The sequence below is a fragment of the Eutrigla gurnardus genome (assembly GCF_963514095.1).
Source record: "Eutrigla gurnardus genome assembly, chromosome: 9".
NCBI classification, from domain to species: domain Eukaryota; kingdom Metazoa; phylum Chordata; class Actinopteri; order Perciformes; family Triglidae; genus Eutrigla; species Eutrigla gurnardus.
The window spans coordinates 9,416,343-9,443,835 of record NC_139923.1 but is presented as its reverse complement, the minus strand read 5'-3'; the positions used below and the strand labels follow the sequence as shown (position 1 = coordinate 9,443,835).

Sequence of the window (27,493 nt, the reverse complement as noted above, 5' to 3'; positions counted from 1 at the left end):
ACATGACTGAGTTTCATCACAGCTGAGCCGTCTGAAGCGAGGCTGCACCAGTCTCCTCTCCGCTCTGCTGGACCTGTCCCCGTCTGTTCCCAGTTTGTGGGTGCTGGAGCCAAGGGAGGATGAAGCTGGTCTGTGAGCAGAGTGAGGAGGTGAGTTGGTCCGATAAAGAGGTTTTAAACCTGAGGAGGGTTTTGCAGATGGACCGGTTTTAGGATTTCTGCTGAATCTGATGATGATGAACATGGCAGGAAGGAACTGATTTATTCGTTCCGGCTGCTAAATCATTGATATGCTTATCAGATGCCCTCAGAAGCATTTATTATGATTCTTCACATGACCAGAAAACACTTCTCATTGTTATGGTCATTTCTGTTTTAATTGTTTATTTGTGGTGGATTTATATGATTTATTTTTGTTGTTGTTGTTGCATCATTGATGGATGAATTACGTTTTACTTTAATCTAATTCGGTGCATCTGGAATCTGTCTTGTTGGTTTGTGGTTCAGACGATTGGATAAAGTGTTACAGGTGTGTTGTTAGTTTAGAGATTTTTAATATCTCAACACCTGCTGGAAGAATCGTCTTGGAGTTTGTTTCAGACATACACGTTCCCCTTGGGATGAATTGTTCTAACTTTTAACGTGATAAATGTTGTGAATCGGACACTGCGTCCGACAGTCAGTAACGAGGTTGAAGGTAATTTAAGGTAATCTGAGTGATGTTCAGTTTTCACAGTGTCAAAACGTATTAGTTCAACTTAACCACAATCATCCGGTGACATTTTAAATAGTGGAGAGCAGCGTTTTTATTTGGAGAAACTCACTAAATCACCAAAACACTGTACAGCTCTACATTTAATAACATATATATTAATAATTGTACGATTTAATGTTTATGCTACTTCTTCTTTCTTTGTGTGTTTGTTGTGACTGTATGGCATTAAACAACAGGCTTTAAGTACATTTTTAATGGAAGTCGGTGACCTTCCTCTCATCTAACGGCGTTACTATGTCAACGAGCCCGTGAGCAACACTTAAGCTGCAACATGGCAGCACCCACATGAGAAAACCTACTTAATAGATCTATTTCTGATTCTAAAACATAAAAGTAGCAGAAGAACTCGCAGGATTTAACGGTGTCCAAGCCTTTGGTTGACCACTTCTAACGTGCAAAACATGAACCCACAAATAAATACATTCGCAATATTTGTTATCATTAGTGATATTTAAGTATCACCGCTCCAGTCAGAAGCGGAAGCAGCCGGCGCTGCATGTTTGGGTATTGACTGCATGGAAGCGCCGTCGGTATTGGGGACAGTGAAGCTAAAGTTGTGAGGTGAAAAACAAAACAAAACAAGAACCAAAAAAAGCTAATTTGTGTAGATGAAGAAGAATCTTCAACTGTACAGAAAATGATATCGCTTTAATATTTATTCCCTATTTTCTTTGTCAAGTACAACTGCATAGTATCTTAGTTACTCAAAATATAAGGTGATTAAAAATGGCGACCATACTTTCAGTCTCTGTAACGAAAAGCTGATGCCTGGTTGCCTGGCGACCACTTTGAAAAGCATCTTTGTGTGAAAGTACTCCAGTAAAACATGAATGAAGTATTAAAACGTTGTCTTCTGACTCCAGATCAGTTGAGCTGCATGGTTTTAAGCCTGAGGCCGGCTGCTGCTGACGGGTCACACGTATCCTCACTGAGACTTCGGTGCTCTAGTGGTGACGACTGCAGCTCTGGTCTGGAAAATAGTTTGAAAGGGACTTTTTGTCCTGTAGCCTGAGGCTCAGCTGATGATTTCAGCAAAGTGGTTAATATTATTATTATAATAATCATAAAAAAGAATCTGGAGATGTGAAGGAGTCATAAGATCTGCTTTCCCCTGAATCAACAATAATTGGCTGTAACTTGTCCAGCATTTACACATGTTTTTGATTGGAAACTAAGAAATCACTGTCATACTTTATCTATTAATATGTATTTATAGCAGTTGATGTTGTTGGTTCTGCTGTAGGCAGATCTTGTCTGTCGACCCACCAGACTGAATTAAGGAGCAGCTCATGAAGAGACAAAACGAGTATTGATGAGTCGGCCTTTAAAGAGCCCACTGATCAAACTATTAAAAACAAACAAATGGCTAAAAGAAAATAAAAGACATTTACAACACAGAACATTAAAACTGGATGGATATAACCCTTCAACATGCGGCAGCAAAGCTCAGTGAGTCAGCAGAGCGCCGGAATAAAAGGAATGTGACTCAAAGAAACATTTAAAATCAAGCAAATTAAAATAGCGTGCTGCACCATGATACCCTCCGAACACCAAAGTCCACGATATGTCCCCTTTAAACAGCTTCTGACCGAGCAGCTGTGTTGAACCGGTTCCTTCCTTTTGTCCCCACCAGGATCCAGACCTCCAGCTCCCTATGGCTGTATATGATGAGAACATCCTGAAGAACCATTTCTACTTGGCGCTGGAGAAGCAGAGACCCGACCTCTGCAGCCGAGTGGCAGAGCTGCACGGCATCGTGAGTCTAAAAAACCTGCGAAAACCAGCCTCATCTCTTTACTCCGCTGACCGTGATTTTTATCTAATTGAAGTCCAGACGAAATGCTTTTCATGCACTTGTCATTTTTGAGACCTTTTTGCTCCCGTAACATGTCACATGTTTAATTTGACTACACATCTCTAGATTTCTCCTCAATTCACCAAAAGATTGCAAAAAGAAATAATGATAATTACATCATTTGTATAGCACAGTTCATGCAATGATGCAGCCCAATACAATGCACAATGAAAAATGTTTAACAATATTATCTCAATACAACAAAACATTAACAAGTTTACTTCCATTTTTTAGATGGTTTATTTACTCTTTAAAAATGTGTTTATAACATATTTAAGGGGCTAAAACATTTGTGTCATTGTGGACTAAAGCTAAGCAGAAAAGGCTTGTAAAGGAAACCCATTTGAGGTTTGGTGATGGTTGATAGGCATGATTGAACCAAGTTGGAAAAACAAGTAAATGTCAAAGCAGTGTGATGTGCCGTGAGATCGTCTTTTAAAGAAGTTTCCAGTCTTGGTTCAACTCAGTTTCCAGCTTTAATGTTTCATAATTAAAACTTCCAGAATTCACCAACTCAATATGACCAAGCATCCAGATTTATTGTTATTCGTCGCTTTTTCATTAGTCGTCTTTCATCAGACGGGGCTTCTCAGGAATAAGGAACCGCTCACTATCTGGTTTCAGTGTTGTTCTCCTTTTTTACATCGTGGTGCTTGTTGGTGGGTTCCCAACGAGTTCCCCGACCGTCTGCAGGCCTGCTGGGTTTCAGATAGGGGAAACACATAACTGAAATCAGACAGCTTTGTTCTTTTACTGTCAGGAGAGATTGAGGAGCATTCAGAATACACCGAAATAAAGAATAAAAATAGAAATGGGAACAATATAGAAACCTTGAATGATTCTAGACTCTCCCAGTTTAAACCAGTTCCTTTATAGAAACCCCACCATTTCCAGTCCACCAATCTGGATCGGCCTTGATGCCGGTGTCAAAACGAGAGACGGAAGTGTGTCTGTCTCTCTCTCTGTCTCTGTCTCTGTCTCTGTCTGTCTCTCTCTCTCTCTGTCTCTCTGTCTCTCTCTCTCTCTGTGTGTGTGAGAGACAGAGAGAGAGAGACAGAGAGAGAGAGAGAGAGAGAGACAGCTCGTCAGAATGCTTGAAACCTCAGCAGGTGAGGATCAGATGTGTGCGACTCTGGAAACATCAGCAGGAAGCTGCATCTATCTGGATCACAGCGTCTGATCTGCGTTTCACAGCTAACTGCTGACACAACACGCCACATTAAAGACGGCACACTATTGTACTATTGAGAATCTATCTATCCGTAAATATTTTGTTCATAATTTTATTATTAATTTGAGTAAAGCATTTTACCCTGAATGCGAATCCCCTTGAGGTTTAGAAAATTGAATGTGTGCTGTATTAAGTAAAGCAATGAGATACAAGTGAGCAGTGAGCAGAGTTAGTTTGTCCTCCTGACATCAGTCAGCATCTCGTAAACCAGGCAGCTTCAGTGTCTGATCATCTTATCGCTCTTCATCTGGGACAAAAATTTAAAAAAGAGAATCTGCTGATCAGAAAGTCACGAATGATGATGCAACGCATCAGGAGGATTAGATTTGGTCGTTTCAAAAATCTGCGTCTAATGAATTGAATTGGACAGTCTAAATGTTTCTTGCAGGTTCTGGTGCCTTGTTGTGGAAGTCTGACGGTCGGCGGCTACTCGGACTCTCAGTTCGACAGCTACGTGCTGCAGCCGGTGGAGGACGGATACCGTACCGTGGATGGAAAGGTTCATGTTGCTTCCCTTCGTCAACATCAGAGCAACTAAGAACGTTGCTTACAGGATAATTGTTTCGTATATAATGCTCAACTTAATGCTTAACACTTTTTCATAGGGCTTTGATAAAGGCATTAATGTGAGATATCGCCCACCCACTTTTTAAAATCATTACTTTGGAACCGCCCACTTTTACGTATAAAAATTGTTTCTGTTTCAGTTGTGATCCTGTTCATTTCAGTGCAACAGCTGATCCATGTAACGAGCTTCCCCATTCTGATAAATCAATATGTATTGTTGTTAATTACCAGGATGTTGATTTTTTTTCACTTAAGTAAATAAGCTCTAAATAAAAGCTCAGCTCACGTTATTATCAAAGGAAAATAATATAATACGTAAGGAATAATCTGACAGGGAAATGTAGTTTATAAGAGAATGTTCTCTGACTACAGTTGTCTTCTCAGCTTAACTCGTTCATTTGAAAACATCAACAGAAATTCATTCAACAGAAATTGCAATTGCATGCGAACATAAATAGATCGTCTGAATTAGTCATGGAATAAATTTCTCCCTACTTTTAGCTTTTTAATGTTTAATTCATCTGACAGGAGTCGACCACTTTACCAAAAATACCCATATTTTTTTCTCAATTAGCCAGATAAAAGTATCAAACCACATTAAAATGCATCAGAATACAGGAAATGAAATCTACTCCTTGTTAAACTGCCCCCCCCCCCCCCCCCCCCCCCCCCGTTCCAGACGTTCCAGACGTTTCTACTGGCCGCCCCAAGTCTGGATCCAAAACAAAAACATGTTTATTGTCAACTCCAACGTCCAGTTTGGATGAGGATGAAAATAAGATGTTCCAATAGTTATGCTCCAAAATCAAGTGACAAACCCCCATGACATCACTCAGTGTCGTGTGAAAGCACGATGCCTCTTCTTCTTCTTCTGGGACAGAGGAAACATTTATTACTTTTATTTTATATTTAAGTATTTCACGACTGTAATACAGAGGTGTTGCTCTCGTTGTGGGTTTCAGGAGGTCAGGATCCAGGACAGGCAGGTCCTGCTGGGGTCTGGCTTCCCGGGTCCCTCATCGGTCCCCATCCTGTTCGAGGAGACCTTCTACAACGACCAGGAGCAGAGCTACAGCATCCTGTGCATCTCCAGGCCAGTGGAGGTGGACCCCAGCCCGGCTGAGCTCAGCCCGCTGCCCCCCTACTGCCTGAAGAGCGTGGAGGACGTCCGGGAGTTCCTGGGCCGCCACGCCCAGAAACTGGACCGGTTCATCCACGGCTTCTGTCAGTCCTTCAGGGAACAGGAGAGGAAGGGACTCCGACACCACATAGTAGGACACGTTCTCTCTTTCCTCTGCTCTTCCTCCCTCTTCTTCACCAGGGCTCAGCAGTAACTGTTAGATGTAGTTACCAGGCAACCGGGCATCAGCTGTTGGCTGTTGAAGCGGAAAATATGGATGCCATTTTTCTTCAGCTTATTTTGAGTAACAATAAGATGCAGTTCAATGTCAGTTTAATCATACAAATCTAGCTTGGTTCTCATTTGTTTGTTTGCAAGTCCATGTGTGTTGGAGAGATAAAAGAGGCTTGGTTGCTTGTAGCGAAAGATGTCTGTTTATTGGCCTTTATAAGCTAAAGGTACCCTTTCAGTCAGCCACACCACTAGGTGGCAGCACCTCTGTGTACTCACCTGCAGGTTACACTCAAAAGCCACAGGATGGCAAACATAAATTAAGAAATTTCAATAATTGCAAACTAAAGATTTGGCTTCTGCGTGTGTGCGATGAAAACATAGTACCAGTAACCCTACATATACTTCCCCTCCAAAGACTTCACCAATTTCCTTTTTTGCTCCGTTGAGTTAATTTGCACAAGAGTTGAAGTAAACCTGTCGGTGGAAGTTTTGGTACACTCAAACAACTCAATTTGCTTCGTCCCCATCTTGAAAGCCGATGCAGTGTTTTCCGGTTCTGACTGTAACAACGATATTTAAATATAATGCAGCTCTTTTCTAAAGTGATAAATCGGTTTCCAATTTCCCCAAATGGTTGCCAATGGCAACCAGGCAACTATTGCTGTTGAGCCCTTTTCACCTTCGTCTTCATCCTTCTCCTTTTTTCTTTCTCTTCATCTCTTCTTCCTTGTTTGTCTTTTCTCCTTTGTTCCTTCATCTATTCTATTTATTCCTGCAGCAAACTGCTTTTTCATTGTGTTGTTATATCTTCTAACAATAAATGTATTCTTATATTACTACAGCACTTGAGTAAAAGCATTAAAAAAAGTTTTATTTTCAGCTATTTTGTGGTTGAGTGTTTTAAGTAGTTTAATAGACTCATACACACAGACTTTAGTAATAAATACCTCTAGGATTAACAGTGATAGTAACGGTGATTTGCAGAAGACGGAAGGTTTAAGGTCTCTCAGCAGGACTGACCCTCCTCTCCCTCTCCTCTCAGGACTCGGTGAACGGTCTTTACACTAAATGTCTTCAATGTCTGCTGAGAGACTCTCGTCTGGTGAGTAGAACCTCAACTGTGACATGAACATCATTTTTACACGGAGATCCCTCCGCCGTAATCCCAGAAAGCAGACCCCTCAACAGGACATGATGATGTCTCGGCTCGTTAGCTCCTCTAATACGAACATCTGTGTCTCTCGATTTTCTGCTTTATCAAAGCAACATTAAGTGTTTTACAGCATTCACTGCTCTGATTAATGTGTTTGTTTTCTCCAGAAACTTCTGGCGAAGCAGGATCTTCAGATGACGCTTCTCAAGCAGGCGGTCGAGGTAACGTCACACCAGCTTCACCCTCTCTGGTTTCAGTATTTAACTGCGAAATGACAGAGCTCACAGACAGACGGATGACATAATCAGATTTCCACATGAACCGCAACTTTGAAAAGGGACTTTTAAAAGAGTATAATGAAGGGTCGATGGTGTATAAACTAACTGATTATACAGCTTCACCCAGTCTTCTTCTTCATTTTTGTTTTTAAAATAACGAGCATCTCATTTCATTGGTTGCATTCAACACTAACGATGGATTAAATAACTGTCAAATGCAGGTTTGCCTGCAAAAGTTACCAAAAAGTTTATCAGAATTCTGCATGTTTCGAGTCAACACAAACCAACTTATCACTGATCAAATCTGTGAGGTGTCCTGTGTTGCTAATGGCAACCAGGTAGTTAGAGCCGCATCGCAACCACAAACTGGATCTAAAGATGGACGGCGCGTCTCCACTTCCTCCCGCTGTGCAAAAGTGAAGCCAAAATATGCCCCAATACGGGCGCCACCATCGGGAGATTGTGAGGTCATTTGGAGTCTGCAGCATGGAGGCCCTTGCCCACACACAACATTGGCTCAGACGAGCCGACAGTGTTCTTTAGCGTTGCAGTAGTCTGTTTGGCTAAAAAGATAAAACAACTAACCGTTGTATCTTTTATATTTACATTCACAAGTAAATAGACATGATTACATGAAAGTTAAAGGCTCACTTTACATGTTGTAGAGATGCCTGAATGTGTAGTGGATCCCACAATTCATCTTGAAAAGTAGTGTACGAGTGATGGTCCATCACCGAACGTTATAGACCATCATGCATTGCATTGAAGAATGAATGAATGTCAGAGAGAGCAGACGTTTGATTACATTGTGTTTCTGCTGTTGTGTAAACTAAACTGTGTTTTCTTCTTTCCAGATGTATGTTCATCATGGTATCCATGATTTAATCTTTAACTTTGTGGGAACGCTTGAAGCCAGCCAGGTAGGTTTTTTTAAGACTTAAAAGCTACTTTAATGTCTGTCAACGATGTTGTAAACCCTGCTGACAGCCTACAGGTCCATTTAAAGGGATAGTTCGGAATTTTAGACATAAGACCAAGTGAGCCGGTGTGTTCGAGACGTCTGGAGACGTTTTCAAGATATTTCATTCAGTTCTTCTAGTTGCCGAGTTCGCTTATGCTATGGCTAGCGCAAGTCAACGGTTCTTAGCTAGACGGGCATTAAAAACAGTCTTGCCCACTCCACAGTGCACCCAAGGCAAATCAATCGTAACGGCAGACTATCGATGTACATATCTGTGTTGATAGAATGTTTGAAATAAAACCAACCTATCATTTTTAAGGATTTATGTCTCAGCAGCAGCAGCAGCGTGTCATACTTCCTAGTAGGCTATGGCAGCGGCGGAGTGATATCACCTAGCACTTATAAGTTACCGGTTCTATAATAGTTTGTTTACGTGCTGTCATTGCTACAGACGCAGAGTAGCCTGCAGTGCTAGTTTCTTCAATCTCACAGAAATGGACACTTTTGGAGAATATACTGAAACTTTTGAAGACTCTGATGAGGAGTTTTTTTTTCCACCCAAACCCAACCGTACCTGTACGAGCCTGAATATACAGAGGAAGAATTGCGCGAATTGCGGTCTTATGTCCAAAATTCTGAACTGTCCCTTTAAGCTACTTTGTAATATCTGTGGCTGGGTTAGTGATTGTTGTTCTTTTAAAGAGGAACGTTTGTACTGTGAATATTTTCCAGTATCACTGGTATACAGATACAAGGTATTCAAATAAAATCCTGCAGTTTGATTGGACCATGGGAAAGTGGGCGGGCTTAGAATGTAGTGCGATATGGAGCTACAGATGACTGTGGCACTTGTTGCACCAGTCATATTTTGTTTTACAGGGAGAAGTGATGAGTGGATATTGAATGTTGAAAACCTTTACATTTATTGCTAATTAGGTGAAACTATGACTTAGGATGCAACCTACAATGGTTAAAAGGGCCTTTTTAATTTCATCTCGACTTAAATATAATTCATATTTCGTGTATGGCCTGATCCCCATTGGTCACACCGTCACTGGAAAAAACCTGGAATATGTCCTCCATCTCTGGTTATCATCAGCTTATTTCTAGTGCTGCCATTTTTGCACAACAATTGTAAAGTTGAACATCGACAGAAGCAGCAAACACAGCTGCTGTGTGTTCACAACTTTTAACTCTGAAATAAATGCTGGCAGATATTCTAGTTCACTCAAACTGGAATGTGTGAATCATCTCATTCGTGGCAGATTTGATTTGATTCCTTCATCTTTCCTCTTCATTTCTGTCCCTTTGATTTTGCCGAGATGAAAACTCGGATTGTGAAAACGGATTATTGAGTGTTTTCATGTCCGTGTGATGTCAAAGAGCTGCTCTTGTGTCAACAGGATGCCGCCTTCAACAAAACCACCAGGAGTCTGCAGGAGCTGCAGCAGAATGAGCTTGGAGTGAAACCTGACTTCAGGTCGGTCCTTATTCCTCCATGTTCCATGGCCACTAACGTCGGCCACTATGAAGGCTGGAAGTTAGATAATAGATGTTTTTTCATTTAGGTCATGCGCTTTTTTCTTTCAGATGCTGAGAACTTAAATTAATCTGCCAAAAAGCTTCACGTTGATGAGCCGTATAGTTAGAAGATGTAATCCAGGAGACAAACCACATTTTACAAAGTTCGCAGGTGTCTCTCAAATCTCAGATTTCTGATAGACCATGAACACACCACCAGAGAGACGACGTCTAAGATCTCCTTTCTTGCAAAAACTTTCAAAATCCATCTGAAAACTGTCTAATCATTTTGGGGAAAAAGTCGTCTGTAAAATAAAAGTGATCTGTAGGTAATCGTCTAAAAGTTCACATATAGTTGATCCGCTCATTGTAGTTCTTAAAGATACTAATAACAGTTACTAAATCGGACAAAACTTTCTCATGATAATGTTGTTCTTTCCACAGCATTTAGTCATCTCACAACGTTGAGTTTGCATCGTTGTCATGGTAACTTGTCATCACAGCTGACAGCTGACCTTGTGATAAGAATTTTGTTTTTATTTAATTGAAAATCTCAGTGATTCCCCGCAAACTGATCAGCTCACTGTAACTGTTGTTTTTGTACAAGTTTTTTTGTGAGGGGTTTAATTTCGCATAAATTCTTTTGGCTATCGCTTTGTATCGCTCTATAAATCTAAAAATATTGTCTTCAAGCATAAATAAAAAACAATTTCCTCCATTTTTAGTAATACAATGTATAAATCAGGCTGTAAATGATAAGTGAACAAACAGAAACTGATTTTAAATTAGCTATGTTTTGAAGACAATGCGGGTGAATATGGTAAAAGTAGGCTAAACATATATCACTGTTACACTTCCCCAGCTGATGGTTTACAGTAAGACAATATTTTATTTGTATTATCCTTCTGAAATATGCCAATGAGGCATAATCTAATGCTAACTTTTGGTGAATCTACAAATAGACAAAGTAATGATATAAACATCTAAGTGTGTATTTTTAATGTTTTCTTGCCACTAGTTGTAAAGAAGCTAAATAGACCAAAATCGACCGGTACATGAAAACCTGTGTTTTATATTTGTGTTTCTGCAGCATGAACTTGTCTCGAGCAAAGAGGGAGCTGAGTCAGCTCAACCAGAAGACCTCCCCCCTCCTCAAGCTGCTCTGCCTGCGCCGCGTCGCCCTGACAGCCACCCAAACCCCCCGAGCCTCCGGTAGGAACCACCTCACTCCCACCCCAGATTCATGGACTCAGTCAGCTGACCTGAATGAATCCAAAAGACATGAACACCACTCATTAGTCAGAATGTTATCAGTGATTTATAATGAGGAAACATTTTAAAGAAAAGAACAGTTTTGAAGGCAGAAAACAACCGTGCTCCAAATTAAAATGTATAGAAAATGGCATTTGTTCAAGATCACAAGTTAATTATTTCATTATATTGAGATGGAAGACATTTGAAAGTGGTTTCCAGACTGAATTCCTCTGAATACAGAATTCCAGCGTAAACTAACAAAACCTAGTCCCCATGGAAACGGTGACATCACGGCTCGACTTCGCACATGCGTGTTACATTTTCAGTCAAACAGCTGTGAAGAAGACAGCGTTAACGACAGAAGATTAACAAGCTGTTTGTGTTGTTGATTCATTTATTAGAAGTGTAGATCTGCATCGTTACTGTGATCAGAGACGGATTAATTAACTGCAGCAGGTTCACGGTTCACTTCAGATGCAGTCGATTTTCTCAAAACATCTTTTTTTTTTGTTCTAAATCTACTGGCTGTAAATGTAGTTCTTGGAGGAAAAAAAATTACGTCAAAAGGTCTGAAAGGGAGACCCCTCTACTTCTTTGTCTCCATTTTGATCCATTTTACCTCTCTGGCCTGGAGGACTGAACTCTCCACGATCTCCGATCGTCCTCTCGCTTCCTCTAATCAGATCAGCAAACGGTACAATACCTGCTCTGATGGCCTCTAATGCATTTGTGTGGTTTGCTCTGTAAATCTGAGCCCACAACAAACCCCCCCTGTCAGCCTGCAGCGTGGTACACTCCCATCCTAATTCCTGTTTGTCGAGCGACCAATTAAGTCATTTGGTTCGGACAGAGGGAGAGTGTGTTTTCAGTGTTGTATTCAGATACCATCACTGATCCTCCGTTAGATATGTAGTCAGCAACTTAAGCAGAATACCACAAAATTTAAAGTTTTGGATTACCTTAAAACCAAACATGCAAATAAAGACACAAGAAAAGTCCTGAGATTATTCTCTCCTTTTTCTTTCAAGCAGAAAAGCGAGTTCAGCCCTCCAGCTGTGAAAACGCCTGGAGGGCTGAAATGTGAATCACGTCATCCGAGGACCATAATCATTCGGCTCATTAGGGTTGCCAGATCTGAACCTGGATCAGCAGCAGTTCCCCATTAACATAAAATGTACTTGTCCTGTAACATGACTTTGCCACACAACGAAGCTAAGTCGTTGTGTGATATTTTTGGAAATTGGTATAAAGCAATGATGCGATCGTGTTCCACTGACTGTTTTGGCCGAGGAGTAACGTCTCTCCAATTTGTACGTTTCCTCGTGTTTTTTCTGTTTTTTCTGCACTAACAAAGAAGAATGTAATGTTCTTAATGTTTTCTTTTGCCCATTGAAACATCTCCATTGGTGTCAGAATATGGTTTGCATCAGTGGCCTGCAGACTTGCTCGTGCTGCAAGTCGCTTGTCACAGGCGGGTCTCTTTCATCGGGGATAAGGGGTTAATTTGTGATTTTCAGAAAGTTAATGTCCAGCAGTCTGAATATTTAATTGTTTGCCATCACAGAGTACAATATAGTACAATATTTCCACTATTTTCATGCTTTATCATCACTACATTCTCCCTGAGAATTCCACCATTTTGGATTTTTTTTCCATTCTTCTTCTGGAAAAAAAATCCAAAATGGTGCATTTTGAAGAAGTCAACGATTTTATTTAATTAAAAGAAAGAACAAATATGTATCTTTATCTGGTATAAATCCCATTAAGATCATCAAGTGCCCACGTGGTCATTTGGGGGTCCAAATATAGGGTTCCAAAAGAGTCACCTCTGCTCGAAAGGGTTTTTGGACCCCCATAAAACCCCCACCAGTGGTACCATACCTTTCAAATTCATTTTGGCAAGAGCAAAGTTCCCAAATATAACAAATAATTCTGTTTAGAACAAATATGATCATTAATCGTGGTGCTAGGGGCACCCAAAAAGTGAAAAATCACACATGCCGTCAAAACTTTTTAGGACTTTGGTGACCCACCTCTCACCCAAACAGTAAGGAATGTTGCCTTCAGAATTGTGTAGTACAAACTACAATGAACTAACAGAACAATTTTCAGCCTTCTATGACTATTAGAACAGAAGTTATGGGCCTCCAAAAATGCCAAAAAATGAAATGCATGTGTCAAAAAGGGGTGTGGCACTTGAAAAGTGGGCAAATCGTTTGAGATATTGACCTGAAACTTCAGATTCCCTCGTTTGGTAACATAAGGCATATTTTCACTGCTTTTCAGCCAACTCGAGAGGTACCATGTACATGGTACCCCGATATTGGCTGTTTTCACATGGAATGACCCTATATGCTTACTTATTTGTCATCCCACTTAACATACAGTATATGTAATGCATCCAGCTATTTAGGGCCCTATGAAATCTGTTTTAATAGTTTCAATCAGATGGTGTCCAATCATGTGGTTGATTAATCAAAATTAAGACATATACTGAAGAAACATTGTGGTAGTTCCATTCTAATAATTCTAATTCCTTGTCGTTCATAGACCATACAAATCTGCATAAATATGCAAGTGCATGTCCAATCATTTATGTCACAATATACCACCACTAGTCTCTCACGTGGCCAGATCTCTTGCGTGAAGAACCAATGGCTAGCTGCGTGAGACTCACGGCCGTACTTCAGGCATCCACGGGAAAAGGCATATATTAAAAGATCGATCCTGGAATTTTATTAATCGATATCGGAACATTCAAGTTAAGATAGATTTTAATCAGAAAATCAATTTGAACCCATTTGAACCCACCCAATATGTCGATATATTTTAAAAACTTGATATATTGCCCAGCTCTAAATCCTGCTAATAATCCCCATCTGCTCTGCATGTATTGGCTCCATGCCTCCCGTCGCTGACCCACTGTGTTTCTGTTTGCAGTCAGCATCGAAGCTGTGTGTGCCGACGACCTGCTGTCTGTTATCCTCTATTTGCTGGTCAAGACGGAAATCCCCAACTGGTGAGTGACTGGTCTCTGTGACCTTTGACCTGGTCGCTTGTGTGGAAGAAAAGAAGAAGCTGATTTCTGGAATCTTAATGTTCAAGAGGAGGGAAGCTGAAAAAGGACGAAACCAAAACTGAAAGCTGAGACCGGGTCGCACTGACGAGGATTGATTTAATCCCAAGATTAGTTGAATTAGTTCAGTTCGGATTTAAATTCACCAGAGCTCTGTTCATTAATTAAAAACTGATTTCTTTGTCAAAAAGCAGAAAAGTGGACACAGTGATCAGTTTTATTTCCTCTCAGATGAAAGAAAGATAATATTCAATATAAGAACCAAAGCAGAGAAGATGACGTTTAGTCTTAGCTGTGAGATCAGCAGGACGTCTCTGCCTGTCTCACAGCCCTGATGTGTTGTCTGTCCTCAGGATGGCCAACCTGAGCTACATCAGGAACTTCTGCTTCAGCCACTCCAGTAAAGACGAGCTCAGCTACTGTCTGAGCACCTTCGAGGCCGCCGTGGAGTACATCAAGCTGGGGAAGCTGCAGGACTCGGTGAGTTGCACTCGTCCGGTTTCCCTGCACTCGCGTTGTGTGATGGCTCTGAAGCTCAACCTCATGTCCATGTCCATGTCCCTGTCCATGTCCATCTCCCTGTCCCTGTCCATCTCCCTGTCCATGTCCATCTCCCTGTCCCTGTCCATCTCCCTGTCCATGTCCGTGTCCCTGCAGGGATCAGGTGACCTGAACGACAAGTCGCTGTTCAAAGAGAGGATGAGTTTGCTGTGTCAGAGCACTGCCACGCCCATCCACTGTCTGTTTGAGGTAAGCTGCTGGACCAAAGCACCATGCAGTGCTCAATAAGTAAATAAAACGTAAAATAGAGTTGCTGGATCTAGTCTAGTTGTCTGGTGATGGAACAAAGCTAAGTTAGCTCGTCTTACTAGCCACCCAAGCTAACAGCTGTGTTGACGTAGTTCAATGAGCCGTTTCACACTAAACTAAATGATACGACAAACAGAGACTTGCAAAATGATCTTCAATTGACAAACTTGATAAAAAATATATACTTCTCTCATTTGTGTCACTGTTGACTGTACATATTTACATGGGGAAGAACTGAAACAGCAGGGCTCTGGCTCTCTTTCGATTATCAAAATAGCTGCAGTTAATGTTCAGCTCAGGATGCAATTTTCCTTAAAGTCCGGCGGATCGAGGGCACTCCGTTTGTTTACAACTCTCACGCTCCTCCCCCACGACCACCGAGCTCCTTCCCCTCGACTCCATGCCCTTTGAAATCCCTTAGATCACGCCACCTTTCAAACGCGGGTCCGATGTTGACTCTGGTTTTATCACGGGCACCGTCGCAATCTTTCTTTTTTTCCTTCTTTTCCACCGGTGTTTTCTTTTCCTTGGTTGTTTTGGACATCCTCGTTTCGGTTTTTATCCGAGGAATTGGAAGATTGTTACTACGTCCCTCCGCCTCCCCCCTGTGATAGTGGTACGACCCGAGGGAAGGGGGCTCTGTGTGTGCACGAACAAAGCCCTGCGTGCTGATTGGACAAGATGAGCCGGGCTGTGTTGATTTTTTGCAAAACAAACAACAGGCTCTACGCAGGCTCCACCTGCGCGTAGAGGTGCGTTTTTTTTATGAAACTGGATGGTTTATGTTGTTCTATCGGAGCATAGTGTCGGCTTCGGTGAATATGATAAAAAAAAATGTTGCCGACTGGGACTTTAACATTTAGTGTTGAGATTGAATATTATATTATTTCCATAATTGTCTGTGTGTGTCGCAGCACATAGCCAATGGGAACGAAGTGGAGGTGCAGTGTCTGCTGAGTGAAGGAGAGGCCAGCGAGGACGTGAGGATGTGTCATCCGCTCTGCTCCTGTGACCTCTGTGACCTCCAGCTGTCCGGGTCAGCATCCACACATGCAGGAAATATTCATATATTGATATAGTTAAAATATTAATTTAGCAGCTTGGAACATTTTAATGTAAATGAGACAAAGCTTCCATGTTGTTCTAGTTTCCTTTTTTACTCTTTTTCTTTTTTTAACTCATGTTTTTAACACGCATTAAATTTGTGAAATTTAAACCACCTTTGTACGTGGCAGTAAACTGCTAAGAGTCATGAAGAAATACTTGATCTTACTTGCATTTTCTGAACATGTGACGCTGCTTTACTCTGATTCTGTTCTCTAAAGTTTTAAAAAGACAAAGTATTCTTAGGAGATTTTAAATGTTTTCTATTAAGTCTTAAATTTCCCCCCAGAGCACTCGTTGCTGTAACGAGTCGGTTTGAGCGAGCGACGCGCTGATTAATCCATCGGGTCGTTAACCACCACAGTGAACTAAATTGACTTCCTGTCGCAGGCGGCTGAACGACCCGTCCATCGTTACGCCGTTCTCCAGAGACGACCGAGGTTACACTCCGCTGCACGTCGCCGCCATCTGTGGTGAGCAGCTGTTACCACACACACAGACACACACCTAGACATACCTACAAACACACACAGGTTTCAAACATGAGATTGTTTAGCAATGGTTCTGATTGTGTGTGTGTGTGTGTGTGTGTGTGTGTGTGTGTGTGTGTGTGTGTGTGTGTGTGTGTGTGTGTGTGTGTGTGTGTGCGTGTGCGTGTGCGTGTGCGGGGGGATGGACAGGTCAGGCCCAGCTCATCGACCTGCTCGTGTGTAAAGGAGCAGCGGTCAACGCCACAGACTACCACGCCCTCACGCCGCTGCACCTCGCCTGCCAGAAAGGATACCAGGGCGTCACGGTGACCAATAGGAGAATAGAAATATATTCATTGTTCAGATTTCTGATCTGCGAGTGTATGCAAATGAGTGCATAATAAGTCAAATAATTATTTCTTTGCATACCGGTATTTCAAATTAACATTTCAGAAGCCTTACTTATATAATAAACTGGGGAAGGGATAGGGTGTTTTTACCCTTTTTTACCTGCGGCGTCTCCTTGAAATATTATAGAAACAATAGTAGAAACTGTATCGTACTAATATTCATTAAAATCAATCAATAATGTACCTTTTCTTCCTGCAGCTGCTGCTGCTGCACTACAAGGCGAACACGGACGCTCAGGACAACAACGGCAACACACCGCTGCACCTCGCCTGCATGTACGGACACGAGGACGTAAGTCACTCACTCACTTATTATTTCTATTGTTATATTTATAATTTTTATTGTTATTATTATTATTATTATTATTATTATTATTATTATTATTAATCTATTAAATCGCAAGACAAGCAATTAATCATTTGATGCAGATTGTAATGGATGTGTCCTGACGGCGGCTGTTCCTGCGTGTTAAGATAAGATAATACTCCTTTATTGTGTCAGTGTGTGAAGGCGTTGGTGTACTACGACGTCCAAACGTGCCGCCTCGACCTGCAGAACGACAAGGGAGACTCGGCGCTGCACATGGCGGCACGCTGGGGCTACGAGGGCGTGATCCAGGTGCTGCTGGAGAACGGAGCGAGCACTCACGTCCTCAACAAGGCCAAAGACTCGCCGCTGCAGTGTGCGCTCAACTCGAAGGTCAGCGGCGAACACAGGAAGAGTCTTGTTCTGCTTTTTGTCTCCGAGTGTGTTTCTACTCCTGCAGGAGGCTTCTTGCTTACAAACTGTAGAGCATCTTTATTCTGTTGCGTAGCAACATTGTTTCCAACTATTCTGGGTCTCCATGCTGGAGTTCCTCAGACTGAATCCAGGTTTCTGCTCTCCTGGCTGTGAGTTGGTGGCCGAGCGTCACCTGAAGCTGCTTTCTGTGGCTGAGTTTTGGATTAAACACTTGTAGGCACAGAAGAGGCCAGTTAGACAAAGAATAGTCTTCTGAGGTTGATCACCTCTTCCTCCTTCCTCTGACCGTTATGATTCCCTTTTTCTTCACCTTTATTTGTTGTCAAAACATCCCAAAAATGATTATATATAAGTCGTAATTTCTCACAAATGTTACATTAACGGATACGATCAAATTTGCTGTACTTTCATTCTGGAGGTTGGTTTGATTTATTTTTCTTGGTTTATGATTGTTTGGAGCAATTTTAGACACCTCAAAAATTATATCAGTTTAAGACTAACATTATTTAGAATAAACCTTCTGTCCAATATAATTGCACTAGATGTTGCTGGGTTTGTGGTGCTCAAAGCGCAGCAACGTCTTTTTCCGAACATCATGACACGGTTACTCAAGATTATCCACAGTAGTTCCTACAGGAAACTGCTCGCAGCAAGTTAAGTTTATGATTTTAATCAGGTGCTTTAAAGTCTCATGATATTGTAGAGAAGATCGAGATCTCTACGGCCAATATCTCCAAAACTAGACAACCGACACCAAAACAATAGACAAATAGCACTACATGTCAGACAAAAAAATGTTTTTCTGATTTTGGGATGATCTAGCCCTTTAAGAAAAACAAATTCGCACAATAACATAAACAAAATAACCAGCAACTTATTTGTTCTGTGAGGTAAAAGCAAACAAATATATAAAAAAAATAATATGACAAGTTACCGAACAAATCACAGAAGGATCTAAAAGCTGTTCCCAGTTCCTGCATCCCATAACTCCTCCTTTAAATACTGAGACGATGGAACAGAACATCATACAACCAAACCACCAAAGTGTCCCTTTGAAGCTTTAAAGGCCCTGAAAACGTATTCCCTCATTCTGGTTTATTCAGAGAGATTTCATACAGCAGCTGGTCCAAGTTCAGTAGAAGAGAATAAAGGAATCATAGAAACGTTCATCTAAACCGACACGTTGTCATGTTTCTGTAGTTTCACTAATCTGATCAGTCGCTGCTTGTTTCCACCTGAGGGTGATGGAGCGGCCGGGTCGTGGGTACAGAGCTGTTCCTCCTGACCTCAGATCAGCAAAATCATTATAATAGACACTGAAGAAAATCTGCTGCTGATACAAGTGTGTTTTATCTTCTTGCAGATCCTCGTGTTGTTGCAGTCGAGTCAGAACGACCGTCGGTGCAGCGGCTTGGACGTGAGTGTCTCTGTCAGGTTGAAGGGTCAGAGGCAGAGGTCACGGGGGGGGGGGGGGGGGGGGGAGCTCAGGCATCCCAGAGTAGAACTGCTGCGCCTTCAGGTGTAAAGGGGCCAGTTTAGGTGGTTTGGTCATCTGATCCGGATCCTCCTGGAAGCCTCTGGTCAAATCCAACTGGTTAGAGGCCCCGAGGTAGAATCAGAGCACGCTGAAGGGATTATATATGTTGGGTGGTCTGGGGAAGCTGGGAGGGACGGGTGGTTGGTTTCCTCTTTGGTTGGATGGATGAATGATGAAAGGAAGGATCACATAGAGCAGAGCAAGATTCAACTGAAACAAGGTGCAATATTTTTTTTAATGTTCTTGTGCAGTTTTGCTTCCTATAAAAACCCACCGAAACACCCATATCACTACATGTGTCTCCCCGTTTCCTCCCCTCAGTCTCCCAGTCGCTCCCCTCTGGCCTCCGACTGCAGCAGCCGTCGCTCCTCCGTCTCCAGCACGTCGTCTCTGGGCTCCGAGGTCAAACCGGAGGGGGAGCGTGTCCGACACCGCGAGGTAACCCCCAAGGATGTAGTGTCCTACTGTCAAAGCAAAAAACATAATATTCAACGGATATCTCATCCTGGCTGAGACTAGGCATGGGGCGATGTGGAAAGTTAATATAAATTATTATCCTGGTCAGAATGACAAAAACATTTTTGTTATTATTTATTGCTGGTATTCTGCTGCTGGTATATTGCTGGGGGGCATTTGTCTTTTCTTAAAATGGCACTAAAACATACTGGAATCACTTTAATATTTTTTTGGCGATCGATTATTTATTGTTTTAATATAGTGGACATTTCCAAGTCTTTGGAGTTCAGACTGCCAGCGGTCCGGAGACCTCAGATCACCTTTTACACAACTATTTCACACAGATCGATCAAATCGATAAGACCACGCAAAAACACAATCCCATGATGACATGTGTATAAACCAACAGCATGCGGACACAAACAGCATCACGTATTTATGACATTTTGTTTTTGTTGTACCACCTTACATCCTGCTTGTGTGATTGACAGGTGGAGAAGCTGCTGCGTGCTGCGGCCGACGGCGACGTGGAGATGGTGAGAACCGCATTAACATGGTAAGCAGCTTCTGTGGAAGTGGACTCACTGGATTAATGAGCTGCTCTTCTCCGTCAGGTGCGTTACCTGCTGGAGTGGATGGATGAGGACGAGGAGGACGAAGCAGAGCTCCGGTCCGATGCGCTGCTCTGCCACCCGCTGTGCCAGTGTCCCGAGTGCGCTCCCACTCAGAAGGTGACGTCACGCCGACTATTAGATGCGGGATGGCAGACGGTTTCTCACTCTCTCTGTCTCTTGCAGCTGTCCGTCCTGCAGGCCGGAGCCCTCGGCGTCAACAGCTGCAACGTGGACGGGTTCACACCGCTGCACGTGGCCGCGCTGCACGGCCACGCAGGGCTGGCCGCCCTGCTGATCCGCCACGGAGCCAACGTGAATGCCCGCACCAACCAGAGCGCCACGCCTCTTCACCTGGCCAGCCAGAACAGCCACGTCCAGGTAGGAGCCGACCGCTGTACATTTGTGGTGGTATAATATATCGTGATACTCCCTGCTGAGATACGTTATCAATACACTGGCACAAATATCGTTATTTAAAAAAATAATAATAATCAATAATTATTTTAATTTTGTATTAATTTGTTTAAGTGTCTTGTTCAAAACGTTACGTTATCTTCCCTCAACGCTGGGAGATCAATAAATAAAACATACTTATTAATATTATATTCTGCCAATAAATCCCCCTGAGTGCTGCACAAAGTTCCTTTAAACAGAATTTGTTCACAATAAGAAAACATTATACAATTACGTCATCTTGGATTCACTCAGAGAAATGAAACTTCTTGGCTGTTTGGTGTCTGAACAACAATCTGACCTCAGATCAGTAAGTTGTAACTCTGTGTTTGTGTCTGGGTTTTAGGTGGTCAGATTTCTGCTCGAGTGCAACGCCAAGCTGAACAAGAAGGATCACTATGGCAACACGCCTCTAATCCATGCCTGTCTCTGTGGGAACCTGGAGACGGCCACCACCTTGTTACAGGTGAAAACCACACACTGTGTTCAGATACGTGTTAGTATTAGTATTAGTTTATTTAAAAGGGGATAGTGCAATTTTATAGAACCCATGGTTACACAAAAAAGACAGAATTAGCCAGAAGGCTAGTTTTCATCTGTACCATGTACATTGCCTGAGCACACAACCCCAGGATGGTGTGGGTGAGACCCCACTGATGGAACACACTACCCCCATAATGATTTCCTTCCTTAATGTGTTTTACTGTCACAGGTTTGAGGGTTAATGTTACCGCTGCATTTTAACCCCTTTTATATACTGATGGTTGGTTTAATCCAGTGGTTTTCAAACTGGAGGTATGACAGGGGGGGCACGGCGAGGAGGGCCCTATGATTTCCGCAATGCGGAAAACGTGGACGGAATCGCACAATTTGACAATGAAAATGTAATCAAATGTAAAACGTGGAATTTCGTTTCATTTATAAAAACCGGGGTTTCACCGAACATTATAAGTGTTTGTCACTGCACCTAAGGTGAACGGAAAGAAGAAAAAAAACACATTGTCGAGACTCGAGAGTCTACTGTGTTTTAGTGTAGTTAACGGGCACCCTGCTTCCTCCAGCGTCTCTCCTCTGTCTGTTTCACCGAGGGGCGGGGCTTAGACATACACGTGCACACATCGAACACATTGATTATAACTTTTCTCTTAGTTTTGTCAACATAAAAATGACTCGACCTGCAAGAATCCATGTGATGAGCAGCTACAAGCAGAATCTCAGATCAGAAACGTCAGAAATGAACTGATTCACAACTGAAAGTGAAAAAATAAAAATTTTTGTCAAACAACAGACAAATGTATAAAAGTATAATATTGTGTCGTGTGACGTGGTGAAGAGAAGTAGAAGTAGAAAGCTTGGAAATACTCTTGTAGTGAAGTAAAAGTACCTTGAATTTTTACGTGAGTATAGCACTTGAGTAAATGTCCTTGATTGAAACAGAGCGACGCGCTGGTGAACGTGGTGAACCTTCAGGGGAACACGGCGCTCCACGAGGCGGTGCGCGGTGGATACCAGGCGCTGGTGGAGCTGCTGCTGAGGGGCGGAGCCTCGCCAGGACTCAGGAACAAGAGGCAGAGGACGCCGCTGGACTGTGCCTACGAACTGGGTGGCAAGGTGGCACTACAACGCACACTACAGCACATTGCAGTAGTAATATTTATTTATACATGTTGACCATTTTCCCCCTGCAGAACACGGAGATCCTGAGAGCTCTGCAGAAAGCATCCGGACTTTCTCCCGATGCTGAACCAATTAAACTCCTCTCTGTGCCCAAAGGAGCCCTGGGTAATCTATAATCAATAATGTTGTCTACTCCAGCCTAATTTTCTCTGTTATTGTCAGATGTCCTGTTTCAGGTTTTTTATGGTTATTGTTTTTTTTTTACATCCACAAAAATCCCACCCATCCCAAAAAGCACATTCTTGGTTATAAAAAAAAGTAACAAACATAGTGTTAGATATAAATGAGCAAGTAAATGTAAATAATAAATAAAATAACAAATAAATTAAGAAATTAACAATTACAAATAAATGTAAATAAATTACAAAAGAAACATATACCCAAAACTCTCTCTAAATATCCCTTATTGTCGCTGCAGCTCACTCGTTCGTGCAGCGTCTGAGGCTGCAGGATCACGCCAACGGCAGGAGGCAGAAGCTTGCCCAGTCCATCAGCAGGTAGCCCCCTCGCCACACGTCACCCCCCTCACAGAGACCGTTACCAACAGCAAGGTCTTTGTATTAACTCTGTCTGCATCTGCTTTGATCCAGGATGCAGCAGATGAAGAAAGTTTCCTCTGGTCCCCCTTCCAGGTGTTCAACAAGCCAGAATCAGGTACAAGAGCCCACATGACTGTGGTAGCCAAGTGCAGTTCCTCAAATGGCCAGTTGAGGCTCCAAAAGCAAGTTAATCCTGATAGACCTCCATGTTAAAATGCTCAATTTTACAGCAGCACGTTTACAGCCTGTCTGTTAATATCCCTGTTTGTGGTGGTCATTTCATCTCACCTATTTACATTTTATAAAGGCTTAAATGTATTAAGTTATTATTAAGTAGACATTGTCATCATGATGTCACCCATTAGTTTGTGGACTACAGTTTTTGACATCAGCTTTCTGGCTGTCACCCATCTTGTTATTTTGCAACCAGAAGTGACACAAGAAGGGGAAGCTAGCTACGACTGGATGCTGAATAAGAGTTACAATTAACTTTCGACCCTAAAGCATCCCCTGCGTTCTGGTCTGTTTGACTCTAAATGGACCATAATGGACTAAATGTGCTAGACTTGAAACTAGAGATTGAGACCATAAACTCATGTTTACAATGTTTACAGATATAATAAATCAAGAGAGAAGTAGGGTCATTTTCTCATAGACTTCTATACAATCAGAGAGAAGTCGCCCCCTGGTGGCCAGCAGAGAGAATGCAGCATAAAGACATGAAGGGTAATTTGTTAGCAGCTCCACACCCGAATCCAGATGGATCCAGATCCAGTAAGTTTTCTGCTTGGGTGCCGCTCTGCTGTCTGTGTTTCTCTGATCCACCCATCATTCCAAATATGCTCACTTCCTTCACTGGTTGCAAAACAAGATGGCGACCGGCATAATGCCAAACTCAAGTCTTCAAAACTGTAGTCCACAAACCAACAGCTGCCATCAGGATGACCAGGTCTTTTAACTTAATCCCATTCTTATGGTCTGGTCTGGATTTTCCTTTCCAGGGGAATCCGGACCGGAGGAGACTGAGGCGAGGGGAGACGGTGGAGGTCAGTAGCCCGTCTGCCAGCCTCGACGCTGGGCCCTGGCAGAGAGGGCGTCCCCTGGGACGCTGCCACACCCTGGACTCAGGAGAACAACCGCTAGAGCGCACACACACTCCCAACACGAGTGATCAGGTGGACGACACACACACTGACAACTGCAGCACCGGAAGTGACACCTCGCCATCCTCGCCCTCAAATGCACATGGCAGTGGCCTGCCTGAACTTGAGCCTATGACTGAACCAGAACCTCAGATTGAACCTCGCCCTGAATCTGAACCTCAGCCTGAACCTGAACTTCAGACTGAACCTGAACCTCAGATTCAACCTTGGCCTGAACCTCAAACTCAGACTGAATCTCAGCCTGCAAACACCTCACCCGCTCCCTCGGCTTCATGCCACCCCGCCGAGCCGTCCCCCACCAACGACCAGAGTCTCCTCCCTCTGAACGGAGAGTCGGAGTCACTTGAGACTCGTCCCGACAACGAGGCTCTGCAGTCGGAAGGCAAGGACGCGGACTCCGGGCCCACCTGCCCCGCTGACCTCCACCCCACGATCCAGGCCGATGGAGGTGACCTGAGGGACGTCGATCATGGAGGCAGCTACTGAAATGTAGACATTGTGAGGAGTCAGACTTTCCCTCCATGTAACACAAATACCAAAAGACCAAAAATGGGAAAAAGAAAGCACACAATTTGATATCCGATGTGACATTGACTCTCTGATGATGCTGCTCCTACTGAGCTGAATCAAGCTGACGCTTTGGTTCACCGGCGTTTCTATCAGCGGTGGGAGTTAACTAGAGATGTTCCGATACCATCAGAAAAGCCTCCGATGCAGCCTAAAAGTCTACGCACAGATATCCGATATCACGTCATCATTTACGCTGCCTGATTGCTACTGAACACCTGTAGTTAGTGCACCATATTATTTCCCCTGATATTGTTACTTTATGAACAACAAATCAGCATTGAAATCAGCAGGGGAAGCGCTAGTTAGCATTAGCTAATAGCTTTAGCTTTTAGCAGCAGGTGGGCAGCCATAGCCCCACTTGGCTAAATAATGGAGCTAATGCTAACGGAGGTTCCATTATGATGCATTTGAGCTCTTTTCAGTAAAAGTCTGTATTAGTTGAAGGTAAATTATAACATTGTGATGCGTTCATATTTAATTTTTGGAGAAACCCAAGAGATTCACAGTAAAATAAAATAGATATGAGAGATAATTATGTCCTGCTGCAATACTAGCTTATAATAGATATAAAAGCTTCTAATACATTATTAAAATCATAATATTTGTTGATAGTAGAATAATGTGTTTTTTTGGTTTTGAAGGCAGTGGTGTCAGATCAGTTCTCAATATTGGCTGATACACAAGTTCAAGTATCGGGAGGCAAAAAACATGGTATTTAAACGTCTCTAGAATTAACGGAGTTTCCTACATTTATATATATGCTGATCGACTTCCCAACAAGAGAGCGAGAAATAGGAAATGTGAGCACATAGAGGTAAACGGGTACAACTGTGTCATAAACACACATGGAGGTGAATGTGCTGATCACACCGGCGCTCCAATAATCAGCTCATTTTCATAGGGACTATTTCTTTGACAGAAAGTAGTTCCGGTGAGAATGTTGACTTTCTCGCCTGTAAATCGTCTGAACGTCTTTCCTGGAAAAAACCACGACGCAGCTCAATCTTTTAAAAGTTCATTCACCTCCGTCGTGTGGGTGGTAGAATCAGCAGACTGTTATCTTACTAACTCATCACCTGAGAACGCCGTCGTCCGTCTGAGCTGACGGCCACGACAGCAGACACTACTGAATCTGCACTGACTGCGAAGGGAAAACTGTGCACTGGCCCTTTAAAGCCACAATGATACATCAAAGTGTATTTTTCCATGTTACACGTCTCCTTTTACACTGGCCCGTTGGTGTTACAACGCTTTTAAAAAGTCACACAATAACTGAAACAAAGCAATCGATGGAGGCAACGGTGGTAAAATTCCTGTTTTTGTCAAAGGAGTCTGGTGGCAAACATTTTGGTTTAATTAACATTTCCTACGTTGTTTCATCTTCCCATCTCAACAGTCTCTCTCTCTCTCTGTCTGTCTCTCTCTCTCTCTCTCTCTCGGGTTTGAAGCACTTTCTTCTTCTCGCCTTCACAAAAAGAAAAAGGGAAGCAGACTGATGTGTTTTAGTTCATCTGAACATTTAGTTTTAGCCACTAGACTGCAGCTCTGATCCGACCACCAGACTTCATTAGTAGAATGCGTCATTTTACTTACTTAATACTAGTTGTCGGCTTGTTTTCAGTGTTAGAAAATGGACTTTTCCACTTATATTTTTATCTGGATAATTTTATTTTATTGGCGATCCTCGTCATGTGTTCAGAGAGGTTAGGCTTCTCCTGGATGTTAAAACGTGTTTATTTTTTCGGGGTCGTACTGCTATTTTTTATTGTATTCATCCCATTAATTACGAATCTTATATTTTTACATCACTGACCACCTTTTTCTTAAAATCACACCGACATATTTAGATTGATTTTCCCCTCATCAAACTGTCTATTTTAGTTTATTTCTATGAAAACATAAACTTAAAACTTGCTGCAGAAAGATCAGCAGTTTACATTTATCTACCGAGATCAAAATCTCTTTAACAGTCATGTCCAGCAGCTCAAAGAACGTATCAATTACAAAATACACAATGAAATGAAATTACTAGTATTTGGACCCTGGGGTTTCTTTTTTCCATATCAATAGTAAATTAATTGGTGCAAATTAATATTAAACAACTAATTGGTAGATTAATTGAGAATGGAAATGTTTTAGTTTGGTCGAATGGTATTTACAGTAGAACTGTCAGCAGTGATGTAAAAACATATATAAAGTAGTTAGTGAGCAAAATAAAACATGCAAAACCACCAGTTTGGTCCTTAAACATTAGAAGATATTTCACACAGATTCTTTACAACATTATGAAACGACTGTATAAGCGTCAGTATTACTCTTCACTCTGATGTCACATAGTTCACTTGTTTTACTGCGAATGTTTCAGTGAGGACGATGCTTGCCGCTTCAGTTCTATTAATTTTTTGTGTGTTTCGGTCACTTTTTTTCCCATTTGTCCGTTTGCTTTCACTCCGTCTCTGTCGCGGCTGCTGTATTTTTTATTTTATTTTTTTTCAGCGAAGCAACGTCTTCGTGTTTCGGTGTCGAATTTAAGACTGAAGGATGCCAAACCCAATCAGAAGTCAAGTCTGAATGGTTTTTGTACCAGTTTTTTTTTATTTTCAGGTTTGGATGTTTATTATGTGACTGTGCCTTATTTAATTCACACCCAAATAGCCAATAATAAACTTATTGAAATAAATTATATTTTCATCAGCTGTGTTTTTTTTTTCCCCTGAAGAATTTTCAATAACATTTAACAAAAATATTGACAATGTTGATGAGCTTTTATTGATCCCCATGTATGGTCGTTTTGGCAGCAGAAAGGCAGAAATGAGCACATGTACAATTAAATAAATGATTAGAAGTGTATATAAAATTAAAATAAGGATATAAATAGTATTGAATTATGAGCAAAATATTGCGATACCGTATCAGACGAAGTG

The 27,493-nt window shown here is 42.1% G+C and overlaps 1 protein-coding gene across 1 annotated transcript; it reads left to right on the top strand.

Annotated features, from left to right (window-relative positions):
• ankrd27 (ankyrin repeat domain 27 (VPS9 domain)) lies at positions 1–27,263 on the top strand. The gene is made up of 28 exons (XM_084018282.1): positions 1–149; positions 2,408–2,530; positions 4,249–4,359; positions 5,390–5,698; positions 6,824–6,883; positions 7,102–7,155; positions 8,067–8,132; positions 9,577–9,653; positions 10,785–10,906; positions 13,889–13,967; positions 14,378–14,504; positions 14,682–14,774; positions 15,749–15,870; positions 16,329–16,411; positions 16,619–16,734; positions 17,018–17,110; positions 17,321–17,518; positions 18,924–18,977; positions 19,419–19,535; positions 20,045–20,089; positions 20,168–20,284; positions 20,351–20,545; positions 20,967–21,086; positions 22,058–22,231; positions 22,309–22,402; positions 22,716–22,794; positions 22,888–22,951; positions 23,838–27,263. Exons 1-28 carry the CDS (start codon positions 120–122, stop codon positions 24,483–24,485), a joined length of 3,570 nt encoding a protein of 1,189 aa, XP_083874408.1. The 5' UTR covers positions 1–119; the 3' UTR covers positions 24,486–27,263.
• The last annotated feature ends 230 nt before the right edge of the window (positions 27,264–27,493 follow it).

What these genes read in the sequence shown, in the direction of transcription:
- ankrd27 (XM_084018282.1), top strand. Translation starts at nt 120, where the DNA reads ATGAAGCTGGTCTGTGAGCAGAGTGAGGAG. An exon ending in ACCGTACCGTGGATGGAAAG is followed by an intron (nt 4,360 to 5,389) that starts GTTCATGTTGCT and finishes TGTGGGTTTCAG; the next exon opens with GAGGTCAGGATCCAGGACAG. An exon ending in CCGACGGCGACGTGGAGATG is followed by an intron (nt 20,090 to 20,167) that starts GTGAGAACCGCA and finishes CTTCTCCGTCAG; the next exon opens with GTGCGTTACCTGCTGGAGTG.